Genomic DNA, 23,307 nt, shown 5'->3' with positions numbered 1-23,307 from the left:
ATTAGCATGGATTTTATAGTGGGATTGCCCAATTGTAAGGGAAAATCAGTTATCATGGTGATTATGGATAGACTTTCAAAGTACAACCATTTTATTGCACTTGCTCACCCCTATAATGCCTCTATAGTTGCTCAACTATTCATAGAACATGTTTTTCGATTGCATGGCATGCCTAATTCCATTGTGAGTGATAGAGATCCAGTGTTTGTACGTGCCTTTTGGAGAGAACTCTTTAGACTCCAAGGCTCCAAACTCTGCATGAGCTCGGGATATCATCCCCAAACTGATGGACAGACTGAGGTTATGAATCGATGTTTGGAGACCTACTTAAGGTGCTTTGTTAGAGGGCAGCCGCGAAAGTGGGTTCAGTGGTTGGCATGGGAAGAGTGGTGCTTTAACACTTCATACCATACCTCTTCAAAGTATACTCCATTTGAGGTGATGTATGGTTTTTCCCCACCTCACATTGTTCCACATGAAATTGGTACCACTAAAGTAGCTTCTGTGGACAATGCATGATTGAAAGAGATGGGTTGCTATCTGTGTTAAGGAATAATTTGCAGCTAGCTCAAAATCGCATGAAAGTGTAAGCAGACAAGAAGAGGACTGAGAGACTTTAATGTCGGAGATATGGTTTATTTGAAGTTGGTGCCCTATCAGTTACACTCATTGGTGAACCATAGTTATCACAAGTTACAACCACGGTTCTATGGTCCTTATGCAGTTCTTGAGAAGATTGGTGTTGTGGCATACAGATTGCAACTTCCTGAGAGGTCCAAAGTTCATCCTGTGTTTCATGTTAGCTGTCTCAAAAAACAGATTGGAAACAATGTGACTCTCCAGGTTGAACTTCCTTTGGTGTCTGAGGATGGCTTGGTTCAGGACATACCTGCAGCAATTATGTCTAGAAGGATGTATAAAAAAGGGACTGCGGTTGGAGTTCAACTTCTAGTGCAATGGAAGGGCAAGGAAGCTGCAGATGCCATTTGCGAAGATTTTGATGAGTTCCAGAAACGATTTCCAGATTTTGCAGTATAACCTTGAGGACAAGGTTGTTTTGAAGGGTTATGATCACAAGTATTGGGAATAGACCAAAATGTAATAAGTAAGATAGTTGGGGGTTCTTTTCCTATTTGTAGTTCTTTAAGGGAGTTTGTTTACAATTTGACAGGTTTCACGTTGTATTGGGCTACTATATAGCCATATGTTCTCTCTCTTGAAAAGGCAGAAAAAAGAATTAATACAATTTTACAGCAAACAATTCTGTTGCTTCTTCTCTCTTCTTCCATCGCCATTTCTGATCTTGCAAGCAGGTTTAGGTTTGAGCCTCTCCGGATATTGGTGCTATCACTATATCCTCGTTAAGCGCAACTTTGTTTTAAGTCGGGTCTTTTGGAGAAAATTTTATGTGTATTTGAAACACGTGGTTGATTCATTATACATGAAATCTGTTCAGAGTGACGTGCTCAGAAAAAAAAAATGTTTTAATCAAATAAGAAAAAGAGAGAAAAGACCAACTGCAGCTTAAGTTTAAATTTTCACAGATAGCATCGAGCACAGAAAGACATGCTCCATTTCTAACGTAAGTCTTACGAAATGTGGAGAAGAGTACAAGTCAATCAGATATCTTTTTATGTGATTTATTATCATATAAACAGAAATTCCGCGTATAAATTCTAAGTGCACAACGTTCATCTTTTTAAGGACGGATGATACCATGTTGGTGCATTTTGTTATTGTCTAGAGAAGGTTGTATATATAAGCAGATATTACAATCCGTAACAATATTAACTTATCTATTCACACTATCTAGGGTATACTTCAGTGATGGATCCTTCATAAACAAACAGAGATGACTTGCTGATAGATTGAGCGGAGTCCAGCGTTGCCTCTGACATGTTTCCCACTGCTCTTCTTCGGAGGAAAAATGCCGGTTGTTGAGGTAATGGCAGAGTAACAGAGTAGCTATTGAGCATGAGAATTACTGATTGCATTGTAGGCCTGTCAGCTGGATTTTCCTGAAGACAAAGTAAGCCGATGTGGATGCATCTGATTACTTCAGTCCCCGAATAAGAGTCTCTTAGACATGGATCCAACAATTCCAAAGGTGTCCCATCTCTCCATAACTTCCAAGCCTGCATAAAATTCAAAAGTTTAACGCATGATGCTATGTCAATGCAGGAGAACAGAATACTAATTCATTTTGAGCTTACATGGCTCATCAGGTTCTCAGCTGGATCCGTCTGAAAGAAGTAACTGTTCTTCTTGCCACTGACGATTTCTAGCACTAAAACACCGAAACTATACATATCGGACTTGACAGAAAAATGTCCGTGCATTGCATACTCAGGAGGCATATAACCACTACAAGGAGCATAAAAATCAGTATAGAAATTATAACAAAGATGTAACAAGAAAACGTTTCAGATTCAATTTGATAATTGCAAAACAAAAGTGGTTGTGAGAAAAGAATGAAATAGGTAACTTACAATGTTCCGACAATTCTATTTGTGTCTGCTTGAGTTTGATCAATCCCAAAGATCCTGGCCATGCCAAAATCACATATTTTTGGATGCATCTCCCCATCTAACAATATATTGCTGGCTTTGAGATCACGATGTATAATTCTAAGTCGGGAATCTTCATGCAGGTACATGATTCCTCGAACAATTCCTGAAATAATCTTGTAACGTCTTGGCCAATCCAATTGTCCTTGTTTCTCAGGGTCTGCAAACCATAAAAATCCAGTTATCATCGACATATAGTACTGCTATTGCAATAGGGAAAGACAATCAGATGTTTGAGTGTACAAACCAAATAGGAAATAATCAAGGCTTTTGTTGGGCACATATTCATAAACAAGAATCTTTTCTTTGCCTTCCAAGCAAAATCCCAAGAGCCTAACCAAATTTCGGTGTTGAAGCTTGGCTACCAATACCATCTCGTTCTTAAACTCTTCCACGCCTTGGTCAGAGTTCATTGATAGCCTCTTCACAGCTACTTCTTGACCGTTTGAAAGTATACCCTGCGAGAAAACATCAATCAAACAATGGAATGTCCACTCATGGCATTCATGGACGGCTTATGAGGCTCCAAAATTATTCAGATTTTGCATGCATAAAAGTTGGAACTTTGTAGACCTGAAGGAGCACTCATGTCATATACTGATTAACATACCTTGTAAACTTGACCGAAACCACCTTCGCCTAACTTGTGATCATCGGAGAAATTGCTCGTAGCTGCTTGGATGGTAGCAAAATCAAATTGCAAAGACTCGACAGTAGTAATGTCATTCTCACCTGCACAACCAACCAAACCATAGAAGCACAATGTTTATAGACGAGGAATAAAGGAAAGGAGAATCAATGAGAATAAACAAGAGGAGAATCGCAGAAGGATATATTTGTTTACCGCTTGGTTCGTCTGCTGCTGCTTGATTGTACTTCTTTCTTGCTCTCCTAGTTTTGCAGCAGTAACCCACAACAAAAAGTAGCACAGATAAAGATATTGGTACAGCAATGGCAACAATTGTACTAGTTGGGGTTTTGCTTTTTCCTGCAAAATAAACAAAAAATATTGAGAAATGGGTAAAATCAGCAGCCACAGCACAACACCATATTCCCCTGTTCCAAATTCCACAATAGCTATCAATTACCTAACGAACTAATCTGATAATACAATAATCACTTGATTGGGGCTTCTAAAAAGGTTAGAAACGTTTTGTGACAATTCGCTTTTCCGACAACATTTGGGAGAAAAACTTAAACTACATAATAGAAGCACTTTTCGAAGAAGTACATGCCTAGAAGCACTTATTAGAGTTTTAATGAAAGCATTTCAAGCAAAAATGCTTATAAGTAGACGCGTCAGTCACGGTTATACCCTTTACACTCAAATTTGAACCCCTTTTTTTGTATGATATCGCTCGAATAAAATTTCAACGAATTGATATTTGCTTAAACTTTAAAGTTGTCAACTTTAAAAATTAAATTTGAATTGAAGAATTGGTCACTTTACCTTTAGGCGGAGGAGGGAGAGGAGGAGGAGGCGGCCCTGGTGCAGGGGCAGGTGCTGACGTGGCGTTCTGGGCGTAGAAGGGGTATACTTCGTACCTAACATTACAACTCGGATACACAAATCGTCCTCCGATTCCCCCATAACAGCAACTCGGAAGTTCGCCTATGGTCCCCTGAAGACAGCGGTTGCAATCCGTTGCCGACAGGTCCTGCGTGCACTGCGCGAGGCTGCACACCGAAATCGACCCGGTAACATTTGCCCGATTCGTCCCGAACTTGTAGGCGTCTCCGACAGCCTCACTGGCCGCCTGGTTCACACTCGCCTCTACGACCTGGTTGAACCGAGTCGGGTCGGTGGCGTTTACCGTGTTCCGCATGGGAAAGCTGGGCCAATCGGTGACGGTGGAGAAGAATGACTCGTTGGAGTAGCGTAGCATGCAGTCGTCGTACCAGATCACCACCTGTTTTTCTACGGGGCAGCGTTGTCGGGCCAAAGCGGTTGCGTTGGCTACACAGGTTTTGCAAACGTCGGTGCCCACGACGTCGCCGCGGCAGAGGAAGAGGCCGTAGACGGCGTTGTTTGTGGTTTGGACGGTGACGTTGTAGAAGCCGGTGGAGGAGCGGTTTGCGTTGGACGAGAGGTTTAAGAGGAGGCGGTTGAGGTTGGACTGGAAGGTGGAGTTTGGGGTGAAGGTGGTGGTGTTTGGGCAGACGAAGAGAAGGAATACTGCTTCCGTACTGGTGAGAAAGCTGGGCAGAGTAAAAATGGAGAAAATCAAAACAAGGGTAGTCATGTTTTTCATATTTTGATGATTGATCATAAAATCATAGGTTTTTATATTGAGTATCAACAAAAGCAATGCAGGGGTGGTAGCTTGACTTTCAGTCTTGAGTGTTTGCCAGAAGAGTTACTCTCATACAACCAAAAGTTTACGTATTATAAATTGATAATTGGATTATGAGTTAAGCATTAAAGTACTCATTCTTATTTATGATATATTATTTAATTTGTAAATTTTGTCTATAAATTTAGTTTATTTAGCATTACCTATCAAAATTGGCAATTCAGGTGAGCTCAAAGGACAATGTTGAACAAAAAAAAATGTATAATATATAATCGAGTCTATACAAACTGGGTCAAACCATAAGGTAAAATAAAATTGTAATCCAGTCCAAAAGATGAGAAAGAGTTTTACATACAAATCAACATCTATAAATAAAAATAAATAAATAAATAAATAATGCATTTCTTGGGGGAAGTAACGTGGAACCGAACGAGGACTTCCTATCTTTTTGCAAAACGTGGAAGGTTTCCTGCAAGACATGGGAGGTTACACAGTTAGTGGGAGATGGTGGCGAAAAATATGGCCTCAATCTCCCCCACGTAAAAGCTCCAGAGGCTTCATATGATGCCTATAAATAGGCATCAGTCGCAGTAGAAAGGGGGAGGAGAGAAGAAGGTCGTACCTAGTGTACAAGGCTCCCGTTTTACGCAGGGTCTGAGAGAGGTGAATGTCAGCTAGCCTTACCCCAAAAAAAAAGAAGAGAGATGCTGCCGGAATTGAGAAGCACACAAGAGAAGAACAAAGGAGGAAAGAAAAGCGAAAAAAAAAGAGTGAAGGGATACACGGCAAGAGTATATAAAAAGAAAACAGGTAAGTCCATTATTTTTTCTTTTCATGGTTCCTTTATCATTGTGTTTAAGTTTTTTTTGGAGAAAAGAATGGAGGAGCTTCGCTTCCACACTCCCCGAAGCAAATAAAGTCTAGCACCACCTAACAAAGGCAGCCCAAGAAAAAAAAAAGAAGGAAAAATTAGTATCCGGTCCCTAATTCTTACTGTTCATTGATTAAGACTTTATTAGTTCTCAAATTTTGATTCAAGTCCCTAACATTAATGTGATAATGAATTTACATGTTTATTATATAATTTTTTAATATAAAAATTAGTAATTAATTTAGGATTTAATACTCACACCTCTATTAAACTTCTAATTAATTTTCAATTCAAACATTTCCAAAATAATACTAAATTAAATTAAATTAAGTTTGTACCTATTAGTTTTTTTTAAATATATATAAAAAGATTCTCAATTTTTAATCTTAAATGTACCCATTCATATAATTTTTCAATTTTTTTAATCTTAAATGTACCCATTCTCAAATATATCAATTTGTTATATTTAAAATGTACCCTTTTTTTTTAATATAAAATCCTTTCAAATTTTTTAATCCATGTTTAAACTTATATGGATACATTCTTTTTCGTTGATTTAAGAATGTATCCATGTTTTGGTACAATAACTTTTTTTTTTGTTAATTTTGGTTAATGTACCCATACACACACACACACACAATATAATAGAGAGTATAATTTATATTTTATTATTTTTAATCCCATAAATTATGGGTTTTATTTAAAATCTCATTAATATAAACAATTACAAATTTCAATTTTTTATTTTTAATTTAAAAAATATAGTAACTTACATTATTACATTAATGTCAGGGACCTCAAGCAAAAACTAAAAACTAAGGCTATCTCCAACCGAGGGCTGGCCAGAGGGCTCGTTTGAGCCCTCTGGCCCTTCAAGATTCCCCAAGATATTAATATTTTAATGAACAGTACATGGCCATATTTGCCTCCGTCTCCAACCGAGGGCCAGAGGGCCAAAGGGCTCGTTTTAGCCCTGTCACAAAAAACCGTCTCCAACCGAGGGCCAAAGGGCCATAGGGCCAAACATAATTTATTATTTAAAAACTACAATTTAAATTCAAATCTAACGGCTAGGTGACGTCAACATGATGTCAGCTAGCCGTTGGTAGCTGACATCATGTTGACGTCAGTTAGCCGTTGGATTTGAATTTTTTTTGCTATAAATAGGGTGGATATTGGGCTATAATTCACACAACTTTAAATTCAATCTATTTCAATTCAATCTCTTGCAATTCAATCTCTTTCAATTCAAGTTTGCAATGAATTCCAACTTTGGATCTTCATCCAATTCCAATTGGGGGTCCTCATCCAATTCCAAATTGGAAGCAAAATGGGCGCAAATGAGACAAGAAGATGAGGAGTCTGATGAAGAAACTCAAGTAAGGCGCAACACACAAAACATGGCAGCAGCCATGGTGTTAAATGTTTTATGGAGTAGGCTTTTAAGTTTTATGTTGTTAAATGTTGGGCCAAAAGAAGCATGGAGTAGGCTTTTAAGTTTTATGTTGTTAAATGTTTTTAAAAATGTTGTTTAAGTTTCATGTTGTTAAATGTTTTTTTATGTTGTATAATTTGTATGTTGGTTAATGTTATTTAATGTTATTTCATATTGTTTAATGTTGTTTCATGTTACTTAATTTAATTTAATGTTGTATAAATGGCCTAAAAAAAATAGAATCGAAAAAAATTATGAAACAAATTTTGTGAAATAGAAGTTATAGGAAAAAAAATATGAATCAAATTTTGTAAAATAGAAGTTATAGGAAAAAAATAGAATTTAAAAAAAAATTGAAACAAATTTTGTAAAATAGAATTGAAAAAAAATATGAAACAAAATTTGATTAATATGAAAAGGAAAAAAAAAGGGAAAAAAAAAAGTTTAAATTCATTAAAAAAAAAAAAGCTTAATAATACAACGGCTACTAGCCGTTATATTAAAAAACATTCAAACTATTAGTGTCGGTTATAACCGACACTAATAGTAGAACTATTAAAAAAAAATAAAACCTCTTTAATGCTGTCGGTTTTAACCGACAGCAATAGAAAACATTAAAAAAAAAATAAGCCAACCAGCCCTCCAGCCGTCCAGCCCTCTCCGATCCCGTGGGGCCCTCCTAGATTCCAGAGCCCTCTGGCCTAGCCCTCGATTGGAGACGGTTTTAGGGCTATTTTCGGCCCTCTGGCCCTCTGGATCCTTCGGTTGGAGATGGCCTAACAAGGTTTCAATCAAAAAATATTGATAGTTAGGGACCGCATCCAAAGTGTCCCAAAAAAAAAAAAAAAAAAAGTAGCAGCAGCCTCCTCTTCGTCACTATCCTCTCCCAAGCCACGGTATCCTTCCCGGAGATTTCAAACTATAGAATAAAGGCGGAGGCCACTGGAAATCTGCCTCTCATTCTTCTTCTCCATCAGCGAAGACATTTGCAGCACCATCACTGTCGTTAAACAGAAGACCAAAAGGATGTAGCAGCCATGCCGCAGTCCTCCTCCCTCTGTGCTCAGCGATGAGGCTCTGCTCTCATTCAGATTCCCACGAGTATAGCAATCGTACAACCAATACCCGCAGCAGCAACACCAGCCACGCCACGATCCTCCGCTTCCGTTGCAACAACCACCGAACAATGGTGCTGAAGGAGCAGCGAGAGCAGCCACCGGTAGAAGCCTTGAAACAACAACGGACAGTAGCCGGGCAAAGCGACACGGAACAGCACGCAAATCACGAGGGACAAAGAGGCAGCCATAGCGTAGAACACAAAAAAAAGGGGAAAACTGCAGTCACCGTGTGGAGAAAGAAGACTCGAAGTGGAAGAAAAGACTCGATCCCAGTAAGGAAGAAGATCGTCGAGTCGTCGTTCGAGTAGCCAAAGAAAAGTGCAGTCCTGGTTCGAAAAAAATAATAATAACCAAAGGACAACTTCAAATGTTCTGCGGACCAAGTCGTAGAAGGACACAGCAGAGAAGAAAGACGGCAGAGGAGAAAAGAAAAACAAAACAAAGAAGAAAAGCAGAGAAAAACGGCAAAAGCAAGAGAGAGTCCATGCAAAACATACCAAAAAATGATGTGGTTATTCTCGACCCAAAGCCAGCACATGAGGAGAATCAAAGTTTATCTGAAGTTGCAATTAAAACCACAGTATATAAGACAAAACAAATGCAAGTTACAAGGAACTTGATAGCTTTGAGGCTATCCATCTGAAGCCAAAAGAAGGTGCACTGTCACCTATCAAATCTATGACTACAAAGATGCCCTTTCTTTTCTCAAAATCATGCACGTGGTCGTCTCAAAAAAAAAAGAAATGGGCAAATGCCTTCCAAACAAGGTCTTAAATGCCGATATTTCGTCAATATTATCGGTTTTTCGCGTTACCGATATTTTAATGCTTATACAATTAGTTTTCGTCAAAATATCGCGATATTATCGATAATATCGCGATATTACCGATAGTATTGCGAAATTTTGGATCTGTGCAAATCGGAGAAGAACGCCGGAGCTTCTACAGCTCCGGCCGACTGTAAAAGAGCACCCTAGACTCTGATCTAGGTATCAAAATGAAATAGAAGACGAGAGGAATGTTTTTATAACTTCCGTTTGCCGTGAATCAGTCGGAGGTGTTCGGAAAGTTCGTCGACACCCACGTTCTTGCCGGAGATGTGTGTGCCTATTCTCGAGCCGATTTCATCCCAAAAACCTTGCAAAAACACGAGATAGAACTTCAATTTCACATCTAAGCTTCGATCTATAACAGAAAAAGGTAAACCCGAAGCTTACATAACCGGAGAAATTCAAGAAACTCGTCAGAGGGTTCCTACGTTCGCCGAGTTGCAGAGACGAGAAGGAGAGGGAGAAAGACGAGGTGGGTGTCTTCCTAAAGCAGGTGCGATGGTGTGCGTGTGGGTCTTGGTGCAGAGAGAAATGAGAGGTGTATGTGGGTCTCGGTGCAGAGAGAAAGGAGAGAGATGAGAGTTTCGAGAGAGAGACGGCGCCGATGAGGCGGAAGATGCGGACGAGGAGGAAGGCGAAGGAGGAGCAGAAGGCCATGTGGGAGATGGATCGAGAGACTGAGGTCTCTGTGCGTGTGTGTGGGAGAAGGGAGAAGAGAGATCGAGATATCTCTATGTGTGTGTGTGGGAGAATGGAGAAGGGAGAGAAGAGAAAATGATCGAGAGAGAGAGACTGAGGTCTCTGTGTGTCTGCGTGTGTGATGTTTGTGTGCGTGTGTGGTTGCGTGTCTCTGTGTGTGTGTGTGTGTGGTTCCTGTCAGAACTCAGGAATTTGCTGACAACTTTTACAATTACTTTTGACAATTTCAGACCATGGACAAAAATAATGGTGATTTCATTGAAAAGAATCTAAATAATTCAAAACCCAGACAACTTTTACAATTATAACTTGTATAATTTCAGACCATGGATGGTGGTTTCATTCAAAACCGTGTGCCACTATGATATTCTTTCACATTCTCAGAGGTGGAGTATCAAATCATCACACATTTTTTGACCCTTCGAAAATTAAAACCTCTATTACACCTTTTCGTTTCTTTTTCTTCCCTTACCCTTTTCAGAGCCATTCAAGATCCATTCCAGAGCTTCAACACAAAGGGTTCCATATTTAAGGTAAGTTTACAAACTTATATTTATATTATTGTAATTTATAAAACAACAAAATTTGTGTGGACTCGTATGTTAATTTTTTTAAGTAATTAAGTAATGTTAACAATTACATGTTAATTTTTTAAGTAATTAAGTAATGTTGTATAATTATTCCCTAGGATAATTTTAATATGTTTAATGTTATTTATTATTTTATTAATATTAGGTTTTATTATCAAATTGGATTATTATTCATTAATATTGGGTTTTTTTTATTATCAAATTGGATTATTATTCATTAAATTGGATTATTATTAAATTGGATTATTATCAAATTGGATTATTATTCATTACTATGTTTAATATTAGGATTATTTTTTTATCAAATTGGATTATTATTCTGTAGACATCAAAATTTCGGTAAATAAATGTTGACCGATAAATCAAAGTTTCAACGCTCATGTATTACATAAATTTTACACGTAGCGTGTGTCTGAACAAAAAATCGAAATAAGTTGGAAAAGTCATCAAACAGGACATGTGTCAACACCTGGCAGAAACAACTTATTCCATCTGGAATATTATATTCAAAACTAGGCCTTGGAAAATTCTATAAATAGAAGGCTAATTCATTCATTTAAGGGGGAATTCATATTACACCTTGAAGCTCTTAAGCTCTGAAACTCCGAAGCTCTCAAGCAAATCCCGAAGGATCAAGAAAGCCCTTTTCGTTCTTCATCAAATCCTCCTTCAAGATCAGGCCCCGACGGCCCCTTGGATCAACAATCATCCACCTTCAAGATCAAGCTCCGACGACCCCTTGAAGAACTTCCACCAAATTCAAAATCAAGCCCCGACGACCCTTGAAGAAAGTGTTCTTCGTTCTTCGTTCATCTTTCTTCTAAGATCAAGCCCCGACGGCCCCTTGGATCAACAACATCAACAAATCCACACGTCCAACCGTTCTTCAAGATCAAGCCCAAAAGCCCTTGGAGATCCGTTCATCACTGTTCTTCAAAGATCAAGCCCAAAAGCCTATTTGAAGATCTGCTCAAATCCACCTTCAAGATCAAGTCCACGGCCCTTGAAGAACGTTCATCCTTAGATCAAGCCCAACGGCCCTTTGGATCAATCGCACATCCACAAATACACACCTTACGGAGATTGAATCAGATGATCAAATTTAAGAGAGATTGTAACCCAAAATCATCAAATACAAATATTTGTTTGTGCATGGTTGTTCTTGTCTCTTTCGTTTTAGGAATTTTCCGTGTTCACAAATTGGCACGCCTAGTGGGACAATCTCTACCTCTTATCTCTTCCTCCGTTCAAGAAATATAAGCACACTTCCAAAATCAATGACATCAAGGAAGGCTCAAGCTGTTCCCATAACCGGCGCAAAGAACAAAGGCGCCCTCGTCGCAAGTGGTGTCACTTTGGGCATCACGACTCGAAGCAAAGCAAAAGCTACTTCTGCCACCTCTTTCACCTCTGCATCAACTCTGCCAAAGGAACGAGAGTACCCAAGGCACGAGCCTGTGATCGCCTTAGCCTCACTAAGGGCACCAAGGGGGGAAAGACCAAGGGAATACCCCGAATCCATGCTCTCCGATGACGATTCAAGCGGCAGTTCAGCCATGCAAGTCATGACCACTGGAGCAACTTCAATCGACGAACAGCTTGCTCAAATGAATGAAGCAATCGCAAGACTAACTCGAACTGTGGAAGAAAAAGACTTGCATATCGCAGCGTTAGTCAACCGACTAGAGGCGCAGGACAGCGAGAAACCCGACCCAGAGGATGATCCACTAAAGGGAGGAGCTGGCGGAGACGAAGAACACTCGGTGAAGAAAATCGATGACCAGACCAAGCAGCAGCGCTCATGGGATCTCTCTCTATCCAGCAGCTGCAGGAGATGATCACCAACACCATCAAGGCACAGTACGAAGGGAGCCCCTATGCCTCCACGTTGTACTCAAAGCCTTACTCCAGGAAGATCGACGCCTTAAGGATGCCGAGGGGCTATCAACCGCCAAAGTTTATGCAATTTGACGGAAAGGGAAACCCGAAGCAACATGTCGCACATTTCGTCGAAACCTGTAACAATGCAGGGAAGGAGGGAGATTACCTCGCTAAGCAGTTTGTGCGCTCGTTAAAAGGAAACGCCTTTGAGTGGTACACGGACCTGGAGCCCGAGTCCATCAACAGTTGGGAACAGTTGGAAAGGGAATTCCTCAACCGCTTCTACAGTACCCGCCGCACTGTGAGCATGCTAGAGCTGACGAGCACGAAGCAATGGAAGGAAGAACCAGTCATGGACTACATCAACCGATGGCGTAATCTAAGCCTCGATTGTAAGGACAGACTCTCCGAGATTTCTTCAATCGAGATGTGCATCCAGGGCATGCAATGGGGTTTACAATACATCCTTCAAGGTATCAAACCACGAATTTTTGAAGAATTAGCCACCCGTGCCCACGACATGGAGTTGAGCATCGCCCACCATGGAAAGAAGGAGCTAATCACCGATTTCAAAAGGGATAAGGTGTTTACTTCAAGAGCAGACAATCATGGGAAAAAGCCCGCCAAGGAAGCTTTTACCACCAATACCACCCCTATCAAGACCTCGTCCGCGCCCGTCAAAATCTCTTTCAATAAAGCGAGGGAGATAAAAAAAAGTAAGCCTTCCCACACCCAAGATAGGTACAAAAACACCTTGAGGGAATTGGAGCAGAAGGTATACCCTTGATGCGAATAATATAAGCACACTCAAATTAAACCCTCTTTTTATCAATTGTAGCAATGTACGTAAGTAGGGATCGTTCTAAACCGGGGATTAGGAGGGATTGCAAAATCACTTGGAATTGACTCAAATACGTAAAAACAAGTTTAAAATACTAAACTAGACTTAAAGAATGCAACACTAAACTTTAAAACACCAAAACAAACCAAAAGACTCAAAACAGCCCCAAAACACTCAAAACTGCCTTAAAAACACAATTTGGGCAGTTTTGAACACTAGACACAAAATTGGACGAAAATTGGTTTTAACTTGACCTAAGACACTTAAAAACACAAACTAAAACACTTACTAACTAATTTGACACTTTAAAACAAAGGGGGATTGGTTTTGGACGAATTGAAAAACAAAACAAACTTTGTAAATTAGAACAGATTGTAAAAACGAATTTGATTTAATTGGGTGAATGGAAGGCTAGCTAAGGGTTTCATCTCCACACATGTTATACTTGCATACAAAACGATTTCCAATTGCATTTCAATAAACCATGAATTCTCAACGCCCCAAGTTAATTAGGTTCGCTTAAATTAACCTTCAGATTTTCCTAACGTTATTGAATTGGATGATTGCATACGACAACCCAAAACATTCCCCACAAGTCCCCTACATGATTGCATAATAGAGATACAAGCAAGAATCATTAAATTCTATGAAAACCATAAGCATTAACGAAGCACTTGTTACTATGATTGCATGAAACTTATGCCAAGAATTTACTTAACGTGATTGAGATCATCAACCTTTACTACTTGTGAATATAATTCCATAACGATTAGGTGAAATTTCCTTATATCCTAGCATTCAATTTATGCATGATAATTAAGCGTGCACTCTCAACCAACACACATAAATCAATGTAATTCACATAGATAAGTAAATTGAATTCACAACTTATGAAACGCAATTAGAAGTAATCAAATCATAACGCAAGCATAAACATGTATTTCGAATCCCCCCCTAGCCAAGGGGGGTTTAGTTCCTCATTATTACAAAACAAAGATAAACAAATTTAAACATTGAAAAACAAAGGGAAGAAAGCACCTAAACGTTCCAACGATCCATGTTGGATAGCAAGTGCGTCCAAGGACTTTTCTCCTACTCCTTGCCGCAACAACAAGGTTGGAATGATGTTGAAGGGTTGGTTATTTGGAGGAATGGATGGGAAGGGGTTTAGATATGTAGGAGAGGCAAGGAAAGGCTTGGAGAATGGTTAATTTCTGGATGAATTCAATGAGGTTGCTGCATGGTATTTATAGGGAGATGATGGACTTGTTTAAGCACAAATTTCTGGTGGAATGGGTAGGTAAGTCACGGCAAGAGTGGGAATTGTTGTTGGGGTAGGTTTTGAGTCATCCACTCACATGTCATGGTTAGCTAAGCATTGCATCATCCACTCACATGTCATGGTTAGCTAAGCATTGCATCATCCACTCACATGTCATGGTGATTTAAGCATTGCATCATTACTCAAATTTCTGGTGGAGGTGGAAGTAAAAGTCACGGCATTGATGTGTTTTGAGTGAAGTTTTTGGCCAATCCTTTTAGAAATTTATCCCTTCTTGCAACTTGTATTTGTTTCACCATATTTTTAGCATGTTCTTAGCCTCTTTTGTCTTCAAATTCGTCCATCCATCTTGCTCATATCATATGTAATCCATTCCAAGCTCAAAACTGCTCCAAAATGCACCAAAATGCACTTTCTTGCTACCTTAGCCCTTTGGACCTACAAACACACGAAAATGGCTTAAAGTACTAAAATAACTAAGAACTAATAACGTAAATGCAAGAAAACTAGTTAACTAAGTCGCATAAATATGCGTCTATCAACCCTTTTCCGGACTTCGACATGGACGCAATGCTGGACGACCTACTGGAGAAGAAGGTGATTGAGTTACCCGAATGCAAACACCCTAAAGAAATGAATCGCATCAATGATCCCAAGTACTGCAAGTACCATCGTATCGTGGGTCATCATGTGGGCAAGTGTTTCATCCTAAAAGAACTCATCATGAAGTTGGCACAACAAGGACGGATTGAGCTCGACCTAGAAGACACAGCTGCGACGCACGCCACTACGGTCGTGTTCGGATCCTTTGATCCCGTGCTTCTTCAAGAAATGCCTGACCATGCTCGGCAATACTCAAACCACACTGCACATTCTGCACCACCGTCACTGAGGGCAAGCAACCAGGACGCGCCTACTGACGATGACAAAGGATGGACATTGGTGACCTATAAGAAGACGAGGAAACCGAAACCGTAAGCTATAAAGCCAAAGGGGGAACATGGGAGAAAGCACCGCCGTCGCGGCAATAGGAAGCCTAAAAGAAACATAAGAGCTGCTAAGCCAATATATGCTGGGGAAACTGCGGAGCAAAAGCCGTGCATTCTCGTCTCCTTGCACGAGTACTTCCCGGATGACTTCTTCCAACATTGCACTATCACCGCATGTCACATGGTCGAAGTAGAAATGAAAGAACCCTCAAAGGGCAAAATTGTCGCAGCTGAGGGAGAAAATACTCTGACACCTGAAGAAGGTCTGCCAATACACTTTAGCATCGAGGAAGCGCTACAATTGCCAAAGAAGATACGAAGGGCATTGGTAACGGTTTTAGTGAGTCCAGACGACCACGAAGTGCAAGAAAGCAAGAACGAAGGCTTGAGGCCTCGGCCACACGAGTGTGCCACATGCTGTGCCACCGAGGACACAATCCACTTCGCCAACGAAGACTTGTTGCTAGGATCCAAACCTCACAACCGACCTCTCTTCGTCTCTGGGTACGTAAGGGAGCACAAAGTCAGCCGCATGCTTGTGGACGGTGGGTCAGCCATAAATATCATGCCAAAGTCAACACTGACCGCAATCGGCATCAAGGTGAATGAACTATCCCTAAGCCGCCTACTAATCCAAGGTTTTAACCAAGGAGGACAAAGAGCGATGGGCATGATCCGAGTGGAGATGACCATTGGTGAACTCAAGTCAAGTGTAATATTCCACGTGATTGATGCAAGAACTTCCTACGGTTTACTCTTAGGAAGGCCTTGGATCCATGCGAATGGAGTAGTACCGTCCACCCTTCACCAATGTTTAAAATTTTACCAAGAACGAGTGAAGGTGATCTATGGCGACACCAAGCCATTCACCGAAGCCGAATCACATTTCGCAGACGCCAAGTTCTACATGAATGAAGACATGGTGCCCGAAACTCTTCCAAAAGAGATTAAATCCATGAGCAAAGCAGCACCTAAAAAACAGGAGTGGCAAGCTATGCCCAAGAAGCAAGAAGAAGAAGCTATGCCATCTTCAAGCAAAAACGACGATGAGCTTTCTAAACCTGCAACAACCAGAGGAAGTAGGACGGCCTCAAATGGACCAAGCATACCCGTCTTCCGATACATCCCGACGTTGAGAAGAAAGAATGGTCAATCCCCGTTCGAAACTGCAGCAAGCAAAGCCGATGCACAGCGGCACATGGATAATGTAAAGTTGCTCAAAACGAATGCAGTTTTGCCTCTGACACAGCTAGGCGACACTAAGGTTGCAAAACCATCACAAGGCTTCATAAAAGGCCTGCCAAAGGGGGTAGAACCAAGCTTTCTCCCAACCAAAAGGATCGAAGAAGGTTTTGATCCAAACGCCTACAAACTTATGTCGAAAGCTGGGTACAACTTCACCTCCTCTGCAAATTTGGGAAAGAATGATTTGAACACCGTCAAAGACAACGAACGTGATCTCACTAAAACTCAGAAGAAGTTGGAGAAGCATGGTTACGGGGTCAGCAACAACAAAGCTGGACTTGGCTTCACACCGAATGCACCGGTGAAGATCTCCAGCAAGGCAAAAAATGCTAGCGCTCAACACATCAGTGTAAGCATTATACAAGATAAAGAGGAGCCTCAACCTGCCCCCCGGACATCATTATTCGATAGAATGAATTGTTCAAAGCCCAGAGTTTCGGCACCTAAACTCATTGGCGGTCAAAACAAAACTTCCGTCTTCAAAAGGCTTAACACGTCAGTATCTCGAGGCTCTATTTTCAAAAGGTTATCGAAACCTAAGAAGCAAAGCAATACGACTAGCTTTACTCTAGGACAGTCAGTTATGGAAATACTTGGAGAAGCCAAAGAGCTTTCCAAAAAGAGAAAAACGACACTGGAAGTAGAAAAGGCGCCAAGTGATGACATTCGAACTGTATTAACCTCCAAAATGATGACATTCGAAGTTCCATTTTCACCTTCAGTGATCCAACAAGCTCGAGAAAATGATGACATTCGAAAAGGCGCCAAGCAATTTTGGAGCGCCAAGCAATTTTGGCGCTTCATTCCAAAATGAGAAAATGATGACATTCGAAGTTCCATTCCTTCAAGAATGAAGCGCCAAGCAATTTTGGAGGTTAATACAGTTGGATCACTGAAGGTGAAAAGGCGCACCATCATCCACACTGGACAATCTTTATACCAACAAGCTCGAGAGGTCAACACCGAAGAAGAGGCCCAAGACGTCTTCCACATCACAATCCAATAAGGTGAAGAAGAAATCCTCGAGGAAGATGTCATTGCGGCACCGTCACAACTTGAAGATGGGGGGCAAGCCACGGTTGACGATCTCAAAGAACTCAACTTAGGCACAAGTGAGGAACCGAAGCCTATCTTCGTGAGTGCATTACTAAGTACGGATGAGATAGATAAGTATTACCAGCTACTACTAGAGTATAAGGACGTCTTTGCTTGGACCTACAAGGAAATGCCCGGCCTCGACCCTATCATTACTGTGCATCATCTTGCAGTCAAGCCTGGAACGCGACCAATAAAGCAAACTCAAAGACGCTATCGATCCGAGCTCATCCCACAAATCGAGGCCGAGATTGACAAGTTGATCGAAGCAGGCTTCATTCGAGAGGTGCAACCCCAAGTGGATCTCTAACATCGTCATAGTCCTTAAGAAATCCGGACAAATACGTGTTTGCGTGGACTTCTGAGACCTCAATAATGCTTGCCCAAAGGATGACTTCCCCTTGCCAATCATTGAAATCATGGTGGACGCAACCACTGGCCATGAGGCACTATCATTCATGGACGGCTCTTCTGGATACAATCAAATCCGTATGGCTGTTGAAGATGAGGAACTAACAGCCTTCCGCACTCCAAAAGGTATTTACTACTACAAGGTGATACCCTTTGGTCTGAAGAATGTTGGAGCTACATATCAACGCGCAATGCAGAAGATCTTCAATGACATGCTACACAAGAACGTAGAATGCTATGTAGACGACGTGGTGGTCAAGACAAAGAAAAGATCAAATCACTTGAAGGATTTGCGAGTAGTGTTCGAAAGATTGCGAAAATACAACCTCAAGATAAACTCGTTAAAGTGTGCATTTGGCGTCACATCTGGAAAGTTCCTTGGTTTCATTGTCAAGCATCGTGGCATTGAAGTGGACCAATCAAAGATCAAGGCCATTCAAAGCATGCCCGAGCCAAGAAACCTGCACGAGTTGAAAAGTCTACAAGGACGGCTAGCCTTCATCAGATGCTTCATCTCCAACCTTGTAGGGCGTTGTCAACTGTTCAGTCGACTCATGAAGAAAGATGTTCCGTTCGTATGGGACAAAGCATGCAACAATGCTTTTGAAAGCATAAAGAAATATTTATCAAGTCCACCTGTCCTGGGGGCACCTGTACCAGGGAAACCACTCATATTGTACATTGCTGCTCAGGAAAGTTCAGTTGGAGCGCTTTTGGCACAGGAAAACGAGTCTCAGAAAGAAAGAGCGCTCTACTACCTCAGTCGAACGCTTACTGGCGCTGAATTGAACTACTCCCCAATAGAAAAAATGTGCCTGGCCTTGATGTTTGCCATCCAGAAGCTCAGGCATTTCATGCATGCTTACACCATCCACTTGGTTGCTAAAGCTGACCCGGTCAAATACGTCATGTCTAAGCCAGTTTTGAAAGGGCGACTAACTAAATGGGCATTACTTCTTAATCAATACGAGATCATCTACGTCCCAGCTAAAGCCGTCAAAGGACAAGCGCTAGCAGACTTCCTTGCCGACCATCCAATCCCAGCCGATTGGAAAATCTCAGACGACTTGCCTGACGAAGAGGTGTTCTGCATCGACATATTCCCGACATGGACGATGTTCTTCGACGGATCTGCATGAGCAGACGGAGCGGGGGCAGGAGTAGTATTCATGTCGCCACAAAGGCAAGTACTACCTTATTCATTCTAGCTAAGCGAATTATGCTCCAACAACGTCGCTGAGTACCAAGCACTGATCCTCGGGCTCCAAATGGCAATCAACATGGAAATCGCAGCCCTTGAGATATACGGCGACTCCAAGCTCATAATCAATTAACTCCTGACTGAATATGAGGTGAGGAAAGATGACCTTGTTCCGTACTTCCAGCTGGCAACTCAGTTGCTACAAAGGTTTGAGGCCGTGACACTAGAACACGTCCCAAGAAAAGAGAATCAAATGGCAGACGCTCTCGCCAACCTAGCCTCGAGCATGACATTAGGAGAAGACGAAGCTACAAACGTGCCAGTCTGCCAAAGATGGGTAATCCCGCTTGTCACTGAAATAGTACTAAGTGATACAAACGTTATTTCAATACTTCCGGTCAACGTTGAAGAATGGAGACAGCCTCTGATCAACTACTTGGAGCATGGAATACTCCGAGATGATCCAAAACATCGCTCCGAAGTACGTCGACGAGCACATCGCTTCCTCTATTACAAATGGACACTCTACCGGCGATCTTTTGAAGGAGTACTTCTGAGATGCCTAGGCGAGGAAGAAGCCAATCAAGCCATGGAAGAAGCACACTCAGGAATATGTGGAGCGCACCAGTCCGGACCAAAGCTTATCATCCATCGATATGGGGTGCCTCGCTACATTGTCACCGACAACGGAAATCAGTTCTCAAACCGACTCATGGACGAGCTTTGCGAGAAATACAAGTTCAAGCAGCACAAATCCTCCATGTATCATGCTCCGGCCAACGGTCTTGCAGAAGCATTCAACAAGACATTGGGCAACCTCCTGAAGAAGGTAATCGGTAGAACAAAGAAAGACTGACATGAAAGAATAGGCGAAGCACTGTGGGCATACAGGACAACATATAGAACGCCTACCCAAGCCACACCTTATTCTCTTGTATATGGTGTGGAAGCTGTTCTACCGCTCGAAAGTCAAATCCCTTCGCTAAGGATGACTATACAAGAAGGCTTGACTGACGAAGAGAATGCAAAGTTGCGTCTTCAAGAGCTGGAAGCGCTGGATGAGAAAAGACTCGAAGCCCAGCAACACTTGGAGTGTTATCAAGCGCGACTTTCTAAAGCCTTCAACAAGAAAGTTCTCCCTCGGTCTTTTCAAATGGGAGATCTCGTCATTTCGTTGCGTAGGCCTATCATCATAACTCACAAGACAAAGAGCAAGTTCACGTCAAAATGGGATGGACCATACGTAGTACAAGAAGTCTACACCAATGGCGCCTACTTAATCATGGCGGAAGACGGCTTGAAGATCGGCCCTATCAACGACATATTCTTGAAGCGCTACTACCCCTGAAAGGCAACAAATTCTCGCTCTTTATTTGCACGAGCCTAAACTGCATGAACTAAAGCTTCTGGCCCACAAGAGCATAAACTGCGTACGGTACAAAAAAAAAAAAGTATTTTGAACTACGTTATGACTTGATCCCTCCTCGACAAAGGGTACGTAGGCAACTCGAAGTGTCAAAACTTCAAGTACAGTCACACCATCTAAAAAGAAATAATAATAATAATAAATAACACTCTGAATATCGAAGAGCAAATTCAAGAACATAAATGCTTTATTTCTTTGAAAGAAGGAGTTGGCTCCAAGGCCTTATTACAAGAAGATACTACTTGAAAACTATGTCCCTAAAACTACGAAGGCGATCTTCAAGCGAGCCTTCCGAAGTCTTCAGAGTCTACCTCGGCGGGGGACAAGATGGGTAACTCTATAGTCATGCCTTCCTCTCGTTCTAGGCACGAAATCTCCTCTTGGTACTGAGAAAGTGCAGTTCCCTGCTCCGCAAGAACACTTTCAAGTTGCGATGCTTCGATTACCAACTGCTCCCGCTCTCGCGTCAATACATCTAGACGCCCCTAGACAGAAGTTAAAGCAACCTCCGTGACTTGATAATCTCCTGAAATAGCTTGCTGAAAAGATTGGACTTGAGCCAGTGACGAGTTTATCGCTGCTAGCTGATGAGCTCTAACATCTAGACTCAACTTCTCTAAGGAAATAGCACGCAAGGAAGAATACTTAGCCGAGGCGGCCATAAGTTCGGCAATCTTGATCTTCAAGGATGAGGAATCAACGTTAAGGTTGTCGATCGCGGAGACAAACCTCGACAAATCCTCATTGAGCAACATAAGGTCTTCCAGCGGACACTTAGAAATTCTCTCCTCGATATGACCCTTGATCTCCATTGCCGCACCAAGACTGTTGTGATGGATAAGTCGCTCAGTACCGCTAAGGTTCGGCCCTCTCAAAGAGATCTCAGAGCTGGCTGGCAAAGGTGTTGGGCGCATGACAGGTTTTGGCATACCTCCACCTACACATGGTAAACTCGGGAAGTTCGGCAGATTCGGAACAAGCTCTGTACCAGGCGGATCCCCGATCTCCCTGTCTGTAGGTAGGTCACCTACAAATAGCATCTCCGTGTAGGAATAGATATCTGCAGTTACCAAATCAAGATGGCAAGAAGGCCCAACCTAAAAGAGACAAAGGAAGGCGTTAGAAACGAAAGCCAAAACAATGAAAGCAGAAGGAATAAAAAAAAAACAAAAAACAAAAAAAAGGGAAGTACATACATCTCTCTCAAATGGCGCGCGGTCATCAAATTAAGGAGGTCTAAACACTTCCTTCTTCCTATGGCGAAAATTGACATTGCTGTCGACCTGAGCATCCTCAAGTGGTCGCTTGTTTGAAACTTGTTGACGCTGCTATAGAATAAATCCGTCTTCGTGCGAGTCAACTTCATCTCCCGCCTCTTCAGGAGCATCCGGATGTCGAGGAGACTAGTGTGGGCATTGATGAGCTAAAGTTACAGGTCTATCTTGTAAGGGAGCCGCACTTGCGCAATCAAGGGGTGCCAGTCGCATAGAAACCACAGGGCAACCCTATCTCGACATACCATCGCCTAAGAGAGAAGAATTGGTACCACTTGTCATCCCCAAGTTCGTATAATGTGTCTTTGACCACCAACGTGCGTAAACACGGGTCACTGGATTACTCTTGAACTCATCCTTGGCCGGCAGCGTGATAACGGCATTTGTGTATGAACGGGTACAAGACTCCCAATGCATGTACACGGCTTGCGGGGATGCCGATGGGTTATTTTCCTTCAACTTGCCTGGCACGTTTTGGACAAAACCAAATTGCCTGCTGAAACGGTGGGGACTATATGGTGAACGATGCATCGGTCTTCTTGCCGCAAAGAAACAAACCCCGAGCGAAGGCTTATAAGATAAGACAAGTCTGAGAAGCGGAGATGCGAGTTGTCCACGATGCCTCGCCGCACCGAGCCAACTCTCGCTAAGGGGTCCATCCTCAAATCTTCACAACTTTTAAATAGCGCCTGCGCTCGCAAATCATCAAGGCCCTTCGCGGAGAGCACACCAGAATACTTCGTCATCGATGGCCCTAGCTTGGCTCCGGTCGATGAAGAAGGCCTTGACTTATCTAGAGTTGACAAAGAAAAATGAGTGCCAAAATATTCACCCAACCAACCATACACATAGTGGTAAGGAAGCACCGCAGCATGATCTTCAGTGCTTGCCGAGTTTGAAACAATGCTCAAGCCATTGTAAATGTTGGCTAGGACCGGGATAGCAAGGCTAAAAGACTCACCCGCAACCATCTTGCTAGCAACTTTGAAAACTCCAGGACGAACTAAGTTGACATCGCCTGCTGGGAAAACAAACTTACAAAGCCAACAAGTTAAGAAAGCAGCCAGGTAAGACTCCTCCACATGCTCTGATGCTATGCCAAGATCCTCAAATGCTCTCAACTCGTCAGAAGAGCGACGCTTGGTTGAGCCAATAACACCAGACGGGTCTGAGTCTCCCTTTGGCCTAGTGGTCTTGTTACGACCAACTTTCTTCAAATGCTTCTTATACCTCATGGCCTCCCAATACCAGAATCGGAT

General features: G+C 41.9%; 2 protein-coding genes across 2 annotated transcripts in view; one reads left to right on the top strand and one right to left on the bottom strand.

Moving 5' to 3' along the window:
• The window catches only part of LOC126585180 (cysteine-rich receptor-like protein kinase 25), an 82,751-nt gene that overhangs the window by 17,375 nt on the left and 42,069 nt on the right, over nucleotides 1–23,307 (top strand). The window lies entirely within an intron of this gene.
• On the bottom strand, nucleotides 1,610–4,942 carry LOC126585183 (cysteine-rich receptor-like protein kinase 10). Its single transcript, XM_050249604.1, has 7 exons — nucleotides 4,018–4,942; nucleotides 3,412–3,555; nucleotides 3,178–3,299; nucleotides 2,815–3,025; nucleotides 2,490–2,727; nucleotides 2,214–2,364; nucleotides 1,610–2,135 (listed from the first exon to the last, which is right to left on the bottom strand). The coding sequence occupies exons 1-7, from the start codon at nucleotides 4,835–4,837 to the stop codon at nucleotides 1,806–1,808; spliced, it is 2,016 nt and encodes a 671-aa protein (XP_050105561.1). The 5' UTR covers nucleotides 4,838–4,942; the 3' UTR covers nucleotides 1,610–1,805.

Source organism: Malus sylvestris, chromosome 10 (genome assembly GCF_916048215.2).
Source record: "Malus sylvestris chromosome 10, drMalSylv7.2, whole genome shotgun sequence".
NCBI lineage: Eukaryota > Viridiplantae > Streptophyta > Magnoliopsida > Rosales > Rosaceae > Malus > Malus sylvestris.
This window is presented reverse-complemented; position numbering and strand designations above follow the sequence as displayed.

What these genes read in the sequence shown, in the direction of transcription:
- LOC126585183 (XM_050249604.1), bottom strand. Translation starts at nt 4,837, where the DNA reads ATGATCAATCATCAAAATATGAAAAACATGACTACCCTTGTTTTGATT. An exon ending in TCTCCCTCCTCCGCCTAAAG is followed by an intron (nt 3,556 to 4,017) that starts GTAAAGTGACCA and finishes TTTATTTTGCAG; the next exon opens with GAAAAAGCAAAACCCCAACT. An exon ending in AATAGAATTGTCGGAACATT is followed by an intron (nt 2,365 to 2,489) that starts GTAAGTTACCTA and finishes TGCTCCTTGTAG; the next exon opens with TGGTTATATGCCTCCTGAGT.